This window comes from Zalophus californianus, chromosome 1, assembly GCF_009762305.2.
Source record: "Zalophus californianus isolate mZalCal1 chromosome 1, mZalCal1.pri.v2, whole genome shotgun sequence".
Taxonomy (NCBI): domain Eukaryota; kingdom Metazoa; phylum Chordata; class Mammalia; order Carnivora; family Otariidae; genus Zalophus; species Zalophus californianus.
Genome location: NC_045595.1, coordinates 170,364,275 through 170,381,957, shown reverse-complemented (window position 1 = coordinate 170,381,957; position 17,683 = coordinate 170,364,275). Strand labels below are relative to the sequence as shown.

General features: G+C 42.5%; 1 protein-coding gene across 10 annotated transcripts in view; it reads left to right on the top strand.

Annotated features, from left to right (window-relative positions):
• ST3GAL6 (ST3 beta-galactoside alpha-2,3-sialyltransferase 6) overlaps nt 1-17,683 on the top strand; it is a 60,656-nt gene that overhangs the window by 32,308 nt on the left and 10,665 nt on the right. For 6 of the 10 annotated variants that reach the window (XM_027581818.2, XM_027581817.2, XM_027581813.2 and 3 more), the window contains 4 exons: nt 1,873-1,950; nt 4,226-4,329; nt 5,373-5,436; nt 16,951-17,046. In XM_027581818.2, coding sequence (XP_027437619.1) covers nt 1,873-1,950; nt 4,226-4,329; nt 5,373-5,436; nt 16,951-17,046 — 342 coding nt within the window. Of the gene's footprint in view, nt 1-286; nt 402-1,223; nt 1,951-4,225; nt 4,330-5,372; nt 5,437-16,950; nt 17,047-17,683 lie in introns of all 10 variants that reach the window. The other 4 variants (XM_027581821.2, XM_027581820.2, XM_027581822.2 and 1 more) reach the window with 4 other exon arrangements.

Here is a 17,683-nt window from a genome sequence, read left to right as displayed (position 1 = left end):
AACCATGTTGACTTAAAATGTCACATATAAAACTTTGAAGAGACACAGGTAGTTTTATTGCAGAGAAAACTTATAAGCTTTTTAACCTTTTCCCTGTTACCAGTCCTTTGGCTAGGAATAAAGTTTTGATGACCCTTAAATCCTGAGTAGATGGTGGTATATGATATCAAAATAAATCACATGATAATTTCCTGTCTTAAACTATCAGTACTGTTTGCCAGTTTTTCAATAGGAGATCCTAGATCACGTCTCTGGGTTTTGTTTTGTTTTGTTTTTATCCTACTAGATAAAAAAAATTGATGCTTCCGAATTTATTTCACTACTGGTTGATTGAAAAATTATTGTAATACTCTTCATGGAAGGAAGTTAGGCAAATGGTCACTGGGAAAACCCAATGCCAGGTGGGTAGGTTTGGACCTAAGTTTCTAGGCTTTGGACTTAAATAATGAGCTAGAGGACTTAGAAGTTTGATTACACACTACACGAGGGTTATACCATGGGGATCTCTCCTGCCTTTGCTGCGTCCTATCTCTGTACCACACTTAGTAACGGAAGACAAGAACAGAAGAGAAAGCAAGGAGTTTACTAGATTGCTACTTCCCTACAAATCCTCTTGTGTGTCACAAGAGAAATAAGGAAGACAATGTAAAGAATCTGAATTCTACACAGTCTTTTGTCATCAGGCTTTGACGAATGTTTACAACACTCCTAAGCTAACACATCACTCCAGTCATGTAGAGTACCGTGGGAAATTACCTCGGGTGGGTTTTGTGCTGTGAACTTAATTCCTTAAGAATTATTTAAGACAGGTAACTTTATAAAGCCACTCAAAGTTTGTCTTCTCAATATCCTAAAAGGTTTTCTGTTTGAATAACCTTAGAAACCAAGAAATGTATCTTACACTTCATTTTGTCCTCTGAATATAATTTGGTTTTTATGGTCTAATATGCTAGTCCACCACATTTATGTACCTTCCTTACATATAAATCAAGGGATTCTTGCCATTTGTGGTACTCACAGAAGGTGTTTCTCTGATAAGGACTTCACTAGCTTTGTCGCTTAGAAACCTAGCAGTTCCAACTATGGGGATTTTTTAACAAAAACATTGAAAATTGAGACCAATACTTTTAGTTTGAGTCCTGTGATTACAGAAGAAAATTGATTAGTTTTTTAAGATGAGTTCCTCATGTCATTGATCATTAACATGTTCTTCTGTTAAGCAGTTACGAAGCTGGTTAAATCTGGATCCTGTCACCCTGTCCCCTTCGCTTATTCTTGTTGTCGTGCTTTGTCTTGTTTCACAATACCCTTTTAAATTGTGGAGACAAGCACTCCATTCAGGAGACCCAGAAGGGCCTAACCTGTGCCAAGAATAGAGGAGAGTTCCATAGGACTCTGAAAAGTGTGATTTGTGGAGGGCAGATCACAAGGCTGCATCTGCAGGTCTGTGTTTCTGTGGTAGGTGTCCCCAGATGTGGCATGGAGGACAGAGACAGCCATGTGCACGGGCGTGTGTGGGGTTTCTCAGGCTCTGGGTGGGCCGGGGCGGGGGGGACTTCTAAAAAGTCAGCCTGCTTGGGGCCTCCACAGTGTGGTAATCCTAGCCCTTCTTGAAGGCTCTTTGTTCACCGCTTGTTGAATTACTTCCGGGCTGCTTGTCGCCTCAGCCTTTCTCACTCTCTTGCCGTGTATCCATGCATCCTCAAATCCGTGCAGGGTCCTGTCCTCCCTCAAGGGCTTCTGTGAGAGCTGTTAATTCCATGCCTGGGAAGCCTCTGGGTGGTGGCACTGAGCCGATTCCCAGGGCATTTGTTTTCCTTTGGGCGGGCTGCCTGGTTCTGGTTTCTGGCTGACTCTATTTTTGTCTCCTAGGGTACCACCTGTGGAAATGAAGCGGAGAAATAAGATCCAGCCTTGTTTATCAAAGCCAGCTTTTGCCTCTCTCCTGAGGTAAAAATCTAAAAGAAATTGTGACGTACAAAATGTTCAAAATGTGTTTGTAATCATATCTCACACCTGTCTAGTTTTTTCTTCCCCGTATGAATCTTAGCAGTAGAAAGTAGACACTCTGTATTTAAGGAAGAGCTTGAATATCCTGTCTCTTTTTGTGCTTTTAGTCAGAGTTCTGCATATATTTTCAGCAAAGGCATTGAAGAACTCCATCAGACCAGTATTCTTTTTACAAAGGTGAGATTAGAGAGGCCGAGTTGTGTTTGATTATAAAAAAGTGAACTATTTTTCAGGGTTTTACTACCCGCCCTTGTTTCCATGTTATTTTTCACCCTTATTATTTTGTGGCTGTTTGTCCCTTGCCTCTAGGTTAAACTTTATGATGAGACCTTTTTCCTCACTTTGAGGGACTTTCAGTGAAATACTTGGAATGTAAATAATGATCTCTACACGGTTGTCAGGACTTGTAGAATAACCACAAGTATTCTTTTCCTCTGTCACCTCAACTTGGACAGATTGCTGGTCAAAGTACTTCTAGAGAAATAGAAATAAATGACAGTCTGGTCATTTTAATTGTGTAAAACAGGTACAGGCTTTTCAATATTTTACCCATTCGGAATCAAAAATGTCTGTTTTCTTTTAATTATGTTACTGTACCTTTTCATTTACTGGTTCTTAACCTCTTGGGGCTACAGATTCCTTTAAAATCAACTCTCTAGGAAACTGCAGGTACATAAAACATTTCTGCATATGATCACAGGTATGCATGGCTACTTGTAGTCTTTCCATAGGGGTGTGTCCAGTTAGGACCACTGCAAAACTAGTGGTTTTAAACTTTTTTGACCGTGACCTATAGTAAGAAATACACTTTACTTTGGAACCAGTCTATACTGGGGATAAATACGTTTTACCTTGGAACCCAACATGTATAAGTAAGGCTGGAACCTCGAGGCTGCTATCACTGTCACAACCAAGTCTGGGGCACAGATCCTGTGTCAAGCAGGAAGGGCTCATCCTCACCTGTTTCCTTAGCCTGAATATGGTGTGAGTTCTAACTCCGCTCTGAAGACGTTAAGCTCATGGCACTTGTCTGAGGTTAGTGGCTCCTGAGTGGCAAAGCCAGAAGGAAACTGAAGCTCTGTCACCCCTATCCCACAGCTGTTTATTTCCTCTTTGTCATGCAGCCCCTGAAGCCCCAGGGCACTGTGATCTGCACCTGCAGTTTTTAGACTAAGGGCAGCTCTGCTAGGACTGGAAAAGTGGGGCCAAGTGTGGGGGATGAAGTATGGACTAGTTTGACTTGTTCCTTCTTTTTAATTAAAAAAACCTTCTTTTCTACATCATACTGGTTCCGTAAAAAAGTACCATGGAGTTGAAATTCATTCAATCGTTTATTAACCATATGTAGCCTGCTTACTCCGTGCTGGGTGCTAAAAGTGAGGAGGGGTGGGGAATGGAAGCACATGCCACCCTTCTCAAACTGGCTCTCTTGTCTGTGAGGGTACCCGAGTGGGGTTAGCGGGGTAGGACAGAGCAGATGATAGGAAGACAGTGCCCACAGTTCTTGTTCTTGAGAAAGTCTTAATGATATCAGAAAAGAGTTTAATCCTCGGCGCGTCGAGTTTTTGTTATATTTTTATTTTCACAGCCGACACAACTTGGTACATATGGTACTTTTAAATTTGGGAGTGGCTTAGCATCCATGCTTTTATTTTCCCTTACTACCTCCTTTGTCTCTTCCTGCATATGGCTAACGTGTTATCACTTGGTGTTTTTTTTTTTTTAAGATTTTATTTATTTGAGAGAGCAAGAAAGAGAGAGAGAGAGAGAGAGAGAGAGAGAGAGCGCACATGGGGGGGGGGTCAGAGGGAGAAGCAGACTCCCCGCTGAGCAGGGAGCCCAATGCGGGACTCGATCCCAGGACTCCAGGATCATGACCTGAGACGAAGGCAGTCACTTAACCAACTGAGCCACCCAGGCGCCCCGTGTTGGTTTGTTTTTAAATTTTGATCCCCCCTCGTTAGCCCCTGAAGCTGTGACGTAATTTTGGTTCCACAACCTGGAAAGTATTTACGTTCTGGTTGTGTAGTTGCATTGCATATTCCATTCTATATAATACTTAAATACTGTTTCATGTGATTTTTAAAGAATTAGAAAAACAATTACACGTTTTCGTATAGTCAGTATATCACAGCAGTTAATTTCAGCTGTGATTTTAGAAGGCTGCAGATATGGTAGGCATTTGGGGAAATCACTCTTTTTCCTTTTCCCACAGGTTTCATCAGTTTCACCCTTTTCTGTGTGCAGCTGATTTTAAAAAGATTGCTTCCTTGTATGGTAGCGATAAGTTTGATTTGCCCTATGGGATAAGAACATCAGGTCAGTAATATTATTCTTTACCTAACCCTATTAATGTGAATGGTGTTTGATGTGAACCACATGTTTATATAATTTTAGGGCCTTTTAATGTTTTTGTGTCATGATTCCTAAAGGAAGTGATTTGGAGACGGGATGAAGGAAATTAAATTTCAATATAGAAATCCCTACTCCTTTTTGAGGCAGTGTAGAATTTAAGAATAAAATGGTAGATTTGTTGTTTTTATTGAGAAACTGCTTTTTTACTTTGATTTAGCCATGGTATTATTCATGTGTTCTGATGCCTTAGTTTAGTCCAATGTAGAATTAGCAGGATGTGGGTTGGATTAACATCCTCCCCAGCTCCCCTTTTCGCCTGTTTACCTCTGAGTTTTATTTTATTTCATCACTTTAAGACCTAGCTCCTTGATCAGCCTTTTAACCAGCAGGTATTTCACTGTTGCCAAATTGAGAGGGAATCACTCTATCTACTAATGACAGAATAGTCTTCTCTTTGCTTATTGACACATGAATTGGCTTTATGTAGCTTTACGTTGTAGTTTTGGGAGAGACCCTGAAAGCCCAGGAGGTGATAAGCTTACAGTTTTCTGAGTTAGATTTTGCATATTCAACTGATCCTGTTTTGTGCTTGTGGATTGTATAAATGTGTGTGTATATGTTTTAAAAACATATTGCAAAGAATTTGATAATACATCTAAATTTACTGAAAATTGGTTTTTAGACTAATGTCAGTTTGAAGGGCTATATTCTCTACTAATGTCATCTGATGTTGATATTTTAGGGGTTACTTTTTTATGATTGTTTTCAGATTAAGCATCTTTTTTTTTTTTCTTGAGTTTTTGTAAAGTGCCCTTGGAGCATTTTTTAGTGTGCCTATTGAGTGGTGCTGGCTAGTTGCAGTTGTATCATTAATTTTCACCACGGAATAAATCCATGGAGCTGTACCAGTTTGAAATGGGTTTGGGGGAGGGAAGGGGGCAGATGGCTTACTATGTACCTAAGAAGCCATGATTCCTTTTATTTATAATATTCCATTTGTTTTCTAGCGGAATATTTTCGACTTGCTCTTTCAAAACTGCAGAGTTGTGATCTCTTTGACGAGTTTGACAAGTGAGTTTATTTCCTTGCTTTTGTTTGACTTTGAGTTTGAGCTAATGGGGTTCAAAATGTGCACCCCAATTTAAAATGTCTTCATTCAAGAAAATTCCTTGGTATTTGTGTATAACTAAAACCTCTAGTAGTTATTTCTATGAAACTTCAAATAAACTACAAAATTAATTCAGAAGCTGCGTAACTGGTTGCCTCAAAAGTCTGCACAGAGCCTTATGATGAGCAATGCTAGTTCTGGGTCAAGACACTGTAATCCACATTCCTCTTTTCTAAGTTGTTGGTACTGAAGAATTAATTCATAGCTTCTGTTAATCAGCTCACAGCCCCCTCCATGGGCTGTTTCCTGTACCTCCCATGTGCCTTTTTAACACGAGGATCCTTTCTGTTTCACTTGAATATTGGATTTCAGAAGGAGCTCTCTTCGTCTTACTCAGAATTATACTGGAGGGAAGCAAACAGCTTGTTTAGATAATACGTTTTCTGACTACAAAAGGTCATTTAGTTTGTAGGATATTCTGGCATCAAATTAGCCCCGTAGGCATGAAATTGCTAAAGATAGACTTCTTAGCAGGTATACTTACTTTTACAGAGGTAGACTTTCTTCACAAATGTTTAAGCTACATTTTAGGATTTGGCCAGTGGTCCAGTGGGATGGTACAGGTAGTCTGCAGATGTCAGGCTTCCATTAAAAAGGAAAATGACAGAATTTTCCCTCTTGCTCAAGAGAATAGGGGTGCTATTAAGTGGAAACATAAGTGAGGGTAGTAGACGGAGGTGTGAAAATGGAGATAGAATTTGCAGAACAGAGCTGGCAGAACAGTGCTAGATTTTATCTGAATTTATCTCCTTTTCCTCTGGGAGCCAAGATTATCAGAGGGTGGATTATTTAATAAGTGTTGCTCATTTCAGCTTGTATTTACTTGTTATAATTTAAAACTATGCCATCAACTTAATTTCAATTTTTGATTGCATATCAACAGTTACCGCATATATTCTTTTTTAACCTAAAGTTTTATAGCTCTAATGGGTAGAATATTGTTTTGTGCAGACCTTTGGCATATGAGCATTATATCATGCTTTCTAATTTTTACCACCACCCTGCAAAATATCCCCGATAATCCTTTTTTTTTTTTTTTTTAAGGGAGGAACTGGAACTAGGCACACATATGTAGTTTGCTACAGTCAGCAAATGCTAGAGCCAGGATGTGAACCTAGAGAGTTCCGTCCAGTGCCTGGATATTTGACTTAAGAGTAATTATCTACAAGATCCTTGTCCCTGTAAATGGGAGCTACTGTTAGGATTCTTGGTAGGGGGAGGGGGTGTGACTGGAAGTTTCATTCTTTCCTGGTTTTTATCTTAGAACTAGATTGTACTGTATAGAGTTGCTTTTAGAAGCCTTCTGCCCCAGGTGTTCATCATCTGTGTGTGCCTCAGCCAGGCTCTTCCCACTGTTCCTGCTGACTTGGTCTTGCTGCTCCCCACCCTTTCTTCCTTTGTCACTGAGCATGCCCCCCACTCCCACCCTCAACCCGTGTCAGACTCTGAGCATCACCCGTATTAGAGGGGAGGTTGGTGTGGTTGGTGAGGAGGGATTAAAGATCTTGCTGATTACACAGGAGTCCTTGAGTCTGAAGTTGTCAAGAGACTGAAGTAGAATAAAATATACAGTCAGAGACTGTTCAGGTACAGAGTGAATGGAAAATGTCCTTGTAGGATCCCCACAGAGTACGCACAGGGATGCGCTGGTACTCAGCATTGCTGAATTGCTGGTTTGATGGTGCAAAACCTGTTTCCTAGGGACTTGAGAAAGAGTATTTCGAAAGTAGATAAGAATATATTTATGACACTATTACGTTCCATTTGCATATTAACTTTTGGGTTGGGTTCACATGTAATAATAAATTATACCTATATTTTAAGTAAGTCATTCTACATTTGTCTGGAAGCCACTGTACAACACAAAGACAGTAACAGACCAGTCTGTGCCTGAAAAGTGTATTTTAAATAAACTCCAGAAGGTCAGAATATGCTAAACTACCTTATTGTTGCCTCTGAGTCAACTCACTTTGTCCCCTACGTGACCTTAAACATCTCCCATTTCTCCTCTCCACCTGGGAAAAATGCTCTAGAAGAAACAGGTCCGAGAACAGTCTCTTTCTAGGGCAGAGGGGATGGACCACCCCAGCTGTGGTCTCGGGAGCTGGCCTCAGGAGGAAGCTTCGTGGGCCCTGGCTGCTCACTCTTTGTCGTGGGTCTGTAGGTTGGGGGAGGCAGGGAGCTGAGCAGGAGAGGGGGTAGCTCGGCCTTTCTAGTCCCTTCCCCTGTGGACTGCTCTCTCCACTGATTTTATTCTCTCTCTACCCTCTTTGTCCCTTCCAGAAAGGTCCAGACATTTTGTCACTGTTTCAAATCGAAATCCTTTACAGTTCTACCAGATGCAAGTCCTAGTTTTGTTCAGTTACATTCCTTAGCTTGTGTGATGCCCTCTGTTGGGACAGATTCCACTATGAATGGGAAAGCTCTAACTATCAGATGCATTTACAAGATAGAAAGCTTCCTCTTTCTCATGGGTGTCACATAAATGCAGTCTGCAGGGTAACATTCAGGGCCAGTCTGCTAGCACTGATCAGCAGGGACCTGGGCTGTTCTGTTGTGAGTCTGCCATTTCTATATACATATCTTCTTCCTTAATATCCAGTGTGATGGCTGGACTTCCACCAATCTCGGCTGTATTCTGGCCAGTAAGGAGGAGCAAAGGGAAGGCCATGCTCGGATCCATTAAGACTTGCCTCCTGCTTTAAGGACGTTGCCCAGAAATCCTATATAATACTCTATTACACCCAGGGATGTGCTGGAGCCAGTTGGCACCAACTTGAGAGCTATAGTTCTTTCCAATTCCATGTTCAGTGCCATCAAGGTAGAAACTTGAAATTAGCCATTTTGGGAGTATTTTATGCCATGGAAATTGGCAACACTGCAAACCAGGGCTTCTCCTGTCACCTCTTTTTCTCCCAGAGAGAACTGGTGGTTAATATTTGCTAGCAACCACTGACTGTATCCCATTGGCTAGGGATATAATCACAAGGCCACATCTAGCTGGAAGGTGGGCTAGAAATGTAGCCTTAAAAAAAAAAAAAAGTAGTCTTTATTAAAAGTGGCTGTGTGCCCACATTAAAAAAGTCCTATTTTAAGGGACCTTATTGAGGGGCAGCTGGTCTCTGTGCCTGGTAAATATTTAGGATTCTGAAGTCAGTTATATAACTTTACCAACTTAGCTGAGTGCTTGAGGAAGTCAACCATGGTTTGTCTCTTGGAGAATTGATCACCGTGAAAGCTGTTGAAACATATTGTGTTGTAGATCATTTAGAAGGGGCATTTCTTTTTTTTTAATTTTTAAATTTTATTTTTTTATGAAGCGACTTTTTTTAAGATTTTATTTATTTTAGAGAGAGCATGTGCAAGTGGGGGGAGGGGCAGAGGGAGAGGGAGAAAGAGAATCTCAAGCAGACTCCACGCTGAGTGTGGAGCCCAACGTGGGGCTTGATTCCATGACCCTAACATCATGACCTGAGCTGAAATCAAGAGTCAGCTGCTTAACTGACCGAGCCACCCAGGTACCCCATGAAGAGACATTTCTTATGAAGGACTTGTTATATATGCCATATTGGTGGGTAATGTTAGTAAAGTAACTCTGAGGCACACTGATATGAGGAATTCTTAATCTCAGGAAACAAACTGAAGGTTGCTGGAGTGGTGGGGGGTGGGAGGGATGGGGTGGCTGGGTGATAGACATTGGGGACGGTATGTGCTATGCTGAGCGCTGTGAATTGTGCAAGACTGTTGAATCACAGATCTGTACTTCTGAAACAAATAATGCAATATATGTTAAGAAAAAAAAAAAGAAGATAGCAGAAGGGGAAGAACGAAGGGGAGTAAGTTGGAGGGGGAGACGAACCATGAGAGACGATGGACTCTGAAAAACAAACTGAGGGTTCTAGAGGGGAGGGGGGTGGGGGGATGGGTTAGCCTGGTGATGGGTATTAAAGAGGGCACATTCTGCATGGAGCACTGGGTGTTATGCACAAGCAATGAATCATGGAACACTACATCAAAAACTAATGATGTAATGTATGGTGATTAACATAACAATAAAAAATTATTAAAAAAAAAAGTAACTCTGAGGCAGAGGGAGCCTTTTCCTAAAGCTAATACCATGAAGTAGTTGTGTGAGAAATAAACAAGGAAGGGAATAGGAGTGTGTGTGTTTGGCCATGACGCTTGTGTGAAAGACCCCTTGAGCTAAACCATTCCTGGCTTGTTCTCTGCTCTGCCTCCTCCCCTCGCTAACCACTCCCCCTCGCCACCAAAACACAAAACAAACAAAACAACAGACTCACCTGTTCTTTTTCTAAGTTTTTGGTCACCTAGTAATTATAATAATTTGCCTCCCTTTGTATACTCATATCTGTTAGAAAAATATTTGCGTTATAGAAAATTGCGTTTCCCCCTAATTTTGTGACAGAGATTCTCTGTTCTCTGTGAAAAGAGGATACCATGCAATGGGACATGTGTATTACTCTATTTTTTTTTATTTCTCTTTTTATTTTTAGTGTAAATCTTGGACTTTTCCCTTTGTATTGTTTGAGTTTCACTCCCCAGCAATGGCCCAGCAGGTGGGAGTGGGGTAAACACCGGGGCACTGTGCTGTTTTGTAAAGAGTCCTGATTACCTAAGCTTACCTCCCCTTGCTGTGTTGTGTGGCCTGAGAGCCAGACTCTAAAGCAAAGTGGTGAATCTGAGAGATGGTCAGAGGCGGGAAGGGTGGAGATCTAGTCCAATTCCCTCATTTGAAAGGTGAGAGAACCAACGTCCGGAGAAGTTATATGGGAGGTGATATGGAGGTCTGTAGACTTCTGTTCTCAGTACCTCCTTCCACATTTGAACAAGCAAAGAGAAGACAAGACCCCACAACCGAATGTCTTGAACTGAGCATCATCTGAAGATAAGGGCAAGAGAATTCTGGAACTGTGAATTCTTTTGGATATATTCTTTAGGATTTCCAGGGCATCTCGTGCATTGTTTAATATAGCTTATGCCTTTATCCTTAACCTCAAACCATTTTTAGCCAGATGAACTTTAATACTCTAGCAGGGTTAAACCAAAACATCTCCAGGATACGTGTGTAAGTTCATTGAAAACATATATATATTAAATAGGGTTTTTTTTTTCTCTTAAAGATACATGATCTCTGTAGAATCTTCTCTGAATAGATACTATAGGAAAACACATTTTTCTTTGCTGTCTCTCACCGGAAGATCAAGAATAGTAAAAGTGCCTCTGATTCTGGCTCTGAGCCAGCAGATCCCAAGTGTGGCAAAGAGAAACAATCTCAAATGTTGACAAATCACTTTTTTCAATTGAGGGTGAAATTTACATAAAAACGAACCATTTTAAAGTGAACAATTCAATGGCATTTAGTACATTCACAAAGTTAGGCAACCACCACTTCTAGCTAGTTTCAAAAAGACAAATAATTTTTTTTTTTAAAGCAATTAGAGCAACCCTTTCCATGTTTGTTTTTTTTTTTTTCATGTTCCTCCCTTTATGGAAATACTCAGATGGGCTCTCAGGCCAGGACTTTGGCAGCAGAGGAGTGATGGTAAACCAGCCAGGGAAGGAGAGCCTGAGAGACAGGGTTTTGGGGGTGGGGGGGGGGGGAGGGAGGTGGAGAGAGGGGTAAGGAAGTAGTCAGGTAACATTTAAATAGATGGGTCAGCCCTTGAGAAAAAAGGCACTAACTGCTTTGTGTTCTTGGGCAAATTCCCAGGCTTCTGAACCTTAGTGTCACGGGAAGGAGAGGAACCGAAGGACCTCCTCCGTATGCGCAGGAGGCCGAGGGTGGTTTTAATTGTTAACGTTAAGTCGGTGTAACCAGTGCACAGTTGTTAAGTCAGTGTAAGCCTGGTCGAGGGGAACAGGGTAAAGAGTACCCAGGACTTCTTAGTACTGGTTTTGCAGCTTTGTGTGACTCTAGAATTATTTTGAAGTAGAAAGCCAACACTGAAACCTATGACCACCGACCTTCTTCTATGTGAATGTCCCTAGGAGCATTATTCCAAATAGCCCCAAAGTGGAAACAACCCAAATGTCCAGCTGCTGAATGGATAAAATAAATGTGTATGCATACAAAGGAATATTATTCAATCATAAAAAGGAATGGGGTACTGATTCATGCCACAGTGTGGATGAACCTTGAAAACGCTATGCTCAACAAAAGAAGCCAGTTGTGAAATCCCACAGACAAATATTGTTATATACGAGAGCACGCCTTACTGTGTACTATTGCATGATGCCTTCTGTATGAAAGGGCCAGAATCGATAGAGCTATAGAGACAGAAGGTAGATTTGTGGTTGCAGGGGTGGGGGAGGGAAAAGGAGAGAGAGTGCTAGTGGCTGTGGGGTCAGAATTATGTAGTGGGGATTGCTACACAGCTTTGTGAGTATGCGAAAGCCGACAGATTTTATTTAAAAGGGTGAATTTTAAGACTTGTGAATTATATTGCAATTAAAAAAAATGCTTCTTTTATTTTTTTTTTTACTAGAGAGAAGTGGGGGGAGAGAGGGAGAGGGAGAGAGAGAATCTTTAGCAGCTTCCAAGCCCAGCATGTGTGCCTGATGTGGGGCTCGATCTCAAAACCCTGAGATCATGACCCGAGCTGAAATCAAGAGTTGGACACTTAACTGACTGAGCCACCCAAGCACCCCCCAAAATAAAATGCTTTAAAAAAAAAAAGAGGTGGGATGTTTGAGGTGACCTCTAGGTTCCTTTTTATCCTCTGTGGCACTTTGTTTGGAAGGCACCGTGAAGCCGTGCCTAAAACCAATGGTTTGGAGTGGCAACTCCGGTTCTCTTGTCTTCTTTTCTGTGTGTTGCTGCTGTGGATTTCTTAGGACTCGGATTCCTCTCTTTATTCTCCAAAGCACAGCTCACATGAGGTGGCCATGTTTGACACACTTCACTAACGACTGAGGATATTTAAGGAAATCACATCACAGAAAAGCAATACTTAAAATGTGCCATGTTACGAGGCCCTTTCTGGGTGTCCATGTAGCTCCTGAGTACCGGTCTGCACCCAGGTCCCCAGAATGCTGCCATCTCCTTAGTGGGAACACGTTCTCCCTTGACCAGAGCAGCAGAATCCCTGAATCACAAACTGTCAGCTCCCACTCAAATGCATGAACCAGCTCTCCACCCCCAACTGCCACCATTGCCTTCTGAAAGCCTGCCAGATTCTGTGACGAATGCTTGAGTCCTGCGTCGATGGTTATAGAGTAACCATACATAAATATCTTACCTAATCGAAACCCCTGTGCTAAGTCCACTGCCTGCTAAATGGACAGGGATTTGTGACAACTGCCTCGTTGTTCACCCAGGCAGGATCCATTATATCAGCAGAGCTGGGTCAGACTGGCAACCAGCCAGGGTGGGAGCATGGCCTTAGACAACCTAAAAATAAAAAGATTTAGACTTTAGTAGTTGTTTATGAAAAAGAGCCCAGGCTCTAAAAGGATCTCAGTGTCTGCATCACTAGCCCGGGCATCCTGCTATTTTCGGCCAGGAGAACTTTCGAACCATGTTCTTGCTGGGGGTGAAATCTTTTCTGGAGCATCTAATAGACTTCTCTGATATCTTTCTGCCCAAGGTGGGGTCATGGGGCCACCTCCAGGCCAACTATTAGGCTTATGAAAGCAGGGCTCTGCGAGCAGGCACGCAGGGTAATGCGTGTTGGGAAAGGGGCTAGTGGGGTCTGCATGGATTGTTACACTGAAGATGGAGTGATATATTTTAATGTGTGTGATACTGCTGAAGGGAAAAATGAATGTCAGAAAGCATTCAGAAGACAGGTCACAGGTCCTTTGAAATGGGCGATTCGTGTTTACTTTCTCCGCATTGATGGTGTTGATGTTTACCTCTGCATAAGGTAGTCAGTCTTCTGGGTTTGCCTGGCTTGATGAGAAGCCAGGCCTTTCACGTGGGGGAAATGTAATCTCTCACCATGATTGTTTCAGCACTTTTCCAGATTTTCCATTAACAGGTTCAGGCACTCCGTAATGATTTTGTTTTCTGGGTGAGCAGTTTGGGGCATGTGCATTTCCCTACCTGTTTCTGGGGTGGGGGAAGGAAGAACAGATACCTCCTTTCCCAGACACAACAGGAGAGAAAACAATCACCACCCTTAATGTAACAATCAAACTGATTTCTGGTGTACAGCCTGTGAATCAGGAAGTTTTAGATTGGAGAGTATAGTAATATAAATGAGACTATTCTTGCCGTCTGAAGATCACAGTTGTCTGCAACTATTCGGGCATGAAAGTGGCATTAATTAAATATGGTGAAGTTATACAGTCACCCAAAGGACACTGGAAGTTACTGTTTTACACAGGGTGCAAGGGAAGCCAGGAGCCCAGACAAGGCGGACGAAGCCAAGGAGATAATGACTCAGATTTTTGGTAATATGTGGGGGTCCCTGCTGGGGAGAGCATTGTGAGATGTGTGGTTCAGACTGCAAAGCTGTAGCATTGCGTGTTTCCCAGACTCATGGGGGCATTGTGAGTACTAGCAGTAGATGAGATACTATTGCCAAAGAGTAGTCCTAGCAATGCCCCTAGAAGAGTTTCTAGTATTATATATGATCCTCAGAAAAATGTGTGGGTCTTTGCAATATCCCTTACCAGAAGGAGAAGTGAAATTCACTGTCAAGATTTCTCTTGAGGGGTATTGGTGAACTTTTTCTATGACAAAGGGTCTTCCCTCCAGCTGCCCCCTACAAAGCTCACAGAGAAGAAAATAGTGAAATTTCTAAAAATGTGGTGACCCTTCAGCTGTAAAGTGTCTTTAGAATTGGAGTCCCCTTGAGTGAGGCAGTATCTCTGAGATTTCTTTCCATTTTTCCCAAGTCCTTGAACCTCCTGGGACGATGAACAGGAAGAGGCTGTAGAGCGTACATACAAGGAACTACCTTCTCTCTGTGGCTGATCCTCAGGGCTCTTGTAGTGAAGATCTGCCTCTAAACCTCAGCTCCCTTTTCCCTTGACCAGAAGGCTTGGTAGGATCTGTGAGAGGGAGGTCCAGGACCTTGAGCCTGAGTGGGGACGAGGAGTGTGACCTATTCGTATGACAGATGATCGCTTCTCTTATCACAATACTCTTTCGGCCACATGTGATCTGGGGCTTGATGACCAGCTGTAATCCAGTCTGATAAAAATAACACTGAGGGGAAGTTTCTGCAAGCATGAAGTTTCAGCCTATGGGTTTATTGCTGAACAGGGATTATGGAACTGGTTGTGTCTGGGAGTAAGCGGAGCTACCTCTTTCTGGGTCATCTTCAGAAATGAGGCTTGTGGGTATGGGGTCCTTTTTTGGGGCTCCAGGTTAGAAACTCTGGAGACACAGTGGTGCTGTGAGTTCCTATCTAGCCTGGTATGTTTGATGATGTTGGTCAGGCAGCATGGTGTCAGGCTGGATATCCCAGGCCAGAACAGATGCTGTAGCCTCGGGGGCCCCTGGGAATAGGAAGTGGCCTCCAGTCATAGGGGAGGAGGTTAATCTGGTGCCATAATGATGGTTATTTCTCCCCCAGCTCCATGCAGGTTCCGTAGGAACGGAGCTGTTACTCTGATCCTCCATTCCCAGCCACCCCCTCCCCAGTGCCCACAGCCTTGCTCAGCGGGGAGGTGGGAGCCAGCTTCAAGAGGTTGAGCCTCTGATTTGCATTAAACTGGCCCCAGGGTTCTGGAAGAAAGAGTCAAACAAGCTATGCGGATGAGAAGGGCCCTTGTTAGATAGTATTCATAAGATGGGTCTGGTGACAACATACCCAGAGAGGGAAGGCTTTGGAATGTGTTCGCCACTGTTCCCATCTTCTCCGTGCCACCTGGTCACAGAGGTCAAAGAGCAGAGCACCACTGAGAGTTTCCTTCCTGGAATTTAGAGCATATTGTGATCTGTCCATGATAGGAGTTTTGGGGGGTACCTCATCAAGGAGTGCCTGGACAGTGTCCCCCCAACCCAGTCTCTGACACCTGTGACATTCTGGATCTTCTCGTTTTTGTAACAAAGTAGACACTGATTTTGATATGACTCGTTAAGTGGGGAGCTAAAAGCCCCAAATTAAAATGTGTAAAAAAGTGTTTTCCAGTATTAAAAGCTTACCGAATAGGTGAGCTAAACAAATTCTAATGAGGAAAGGTCAACTTATGTGTCTATGCATACAATGTGTATATTGTCTCTTAACCTGACAGGGCCAGTGCTTGGCTCTTTTTAGTTATTCCTGTATTCTTGCATTCCCTACAATTATTTGTTTATTTAAGTAATCTCTACACCCAGTGTGGGGCTTGAACTCATGGCCCGACGTCAAGAGCCACATGTTGTTCCAATTGGGCCAAGCAGGCGCCCCTCTAAGTGTACATGTTCTGTAGTATTTGTGCAGTTTTGCTACTCATTAATTTCCTAAGAACCTCAAGGTCTAGAGTTCATCCGGTCTGCTTTATTCATGGTTTTTAGAGAAACAGTTTTTTTTCTTTATACTTTCATGTCATGAAGGCCTTGGAAGGACAGTCTCACCAGGCTTTCCCCTCTGTAGTCTTGTCCTCTAAAGGAGAAGGATGTGATCTGTATTGTCATTTTTCAAGGCCTGGCCGGGAGGCGGTCAGAGCCTGGAGATAGATGGGCCAGGTTGGGTTTGCTGAGAGCTGATGGTACACAGTGCGTGGTTCTAGGCTGATCCCAGCCAGCAACAGGAAGTCCCACTTCATCATCTACTTGAAAGCTCTCTGCTAGGAACACAGCATGAACTTTTAGTTTATATTGGTTAAGCTCCAAGAAACAGAACATGTTGGGGGAATTGAAGTGCTCGTGGGCAGGTCCAGGAAAGATACACCTTCCCCACCAGATTCCAAACTGTCTCCACATCAATAAGATGCAGCAGTGACCCAGAGCTAGAATCAGGATTCTCAGGGAGTGAGAAACGCTGGGGAAAAAATGTATAGCTATGTCATGTAAACACACTTGTATCAATATTAACATGCAGAATCGTGGGCCAAGTGGTGTTTTTGTCCTTCAAGAGTCTGGATGTGAATCCTGATTCTGCCTCTTGGGAGTACGACTTCGAAATGTTAACCAGCACTTCTCTGAATGCCTTCTTCGTTTGTAAAATGGAAATATCGGGCTTACCCATGTCAGCAGATGGTTATGAGAATCAAATGAGGGAATGTGTATGGACTCATAAGTACCTGTTAGTTGCTAACAATCATATACTTCCTATGGAATGCTATTTCTTGAATCCTGTATCTTTCTAATATATCCCTAGACCTGTAAGTCACAGTTGGTTCCTCTTCTACTTGTGCAACAAGTGAAATTTGGCCCTGGGTTCTGGAAAGTATGAACAAATTCTTGGAATCACCCAGTTACATGAAAGATGTCTCAACCTCTCATTTGTCTGTTTGCCCAACAGTGTGCCATGTAAAAAGTGCGTGGTGGTTGGTAATGGAGGAGTTTTGAAGAATAAGACATTAGGAGAAAAAATTGACTCCTATGATGTAATAATAAGGTAAATATATTTCCTATTTGCTAACCTGGAGTTGTTTCAAAGGAATACGATTTTCTATTTTAGTATGACTGTGTTTAAAAGGAAGATGAGTTGCTTAGATATATTTAAGTACATTAACACAACCAGTCTCTCAGTCGTCGTCGACTAGAGTAGGCCTAAATTTCCAGGTCATTCACTTAGCAAATATTTGTGAAGTCTCCTTAATATGCCAGGCACAGTTCCAGCTCCAGGGCATATAGCAGTGAATAAGAATAATGTTTTTGCTCCCCGTGGAGCTTACATTGTAATGAGGGGAAGAAAACAGTAATTACATAAATAAGGAAATACAATAATAAATGCCGTACAAACAGTTAAAACATATGTGACAGCCAATGATTGAATAGCTACTTTAGAATGGATGACCACTTTGAGGAGAAGACCTCTAAGACAGACCTACGTGACCGTTATAGTACCAGCCATATGAAGACTAGGGAAGAGCAATCCAGGCAGAAAGAATGTTTAGTGCAGGTCCTGGGGAGGACATGATCCTGGGTTTGAGAAGAGTACCAAGAAGACCAGTGAGGGAGTCGGGCAGCAGGCTCAGGGAGAGTGGTACAATCGCAAGTCAAAGAGGAAGGCAAGGGGGGACGGTTGTAGA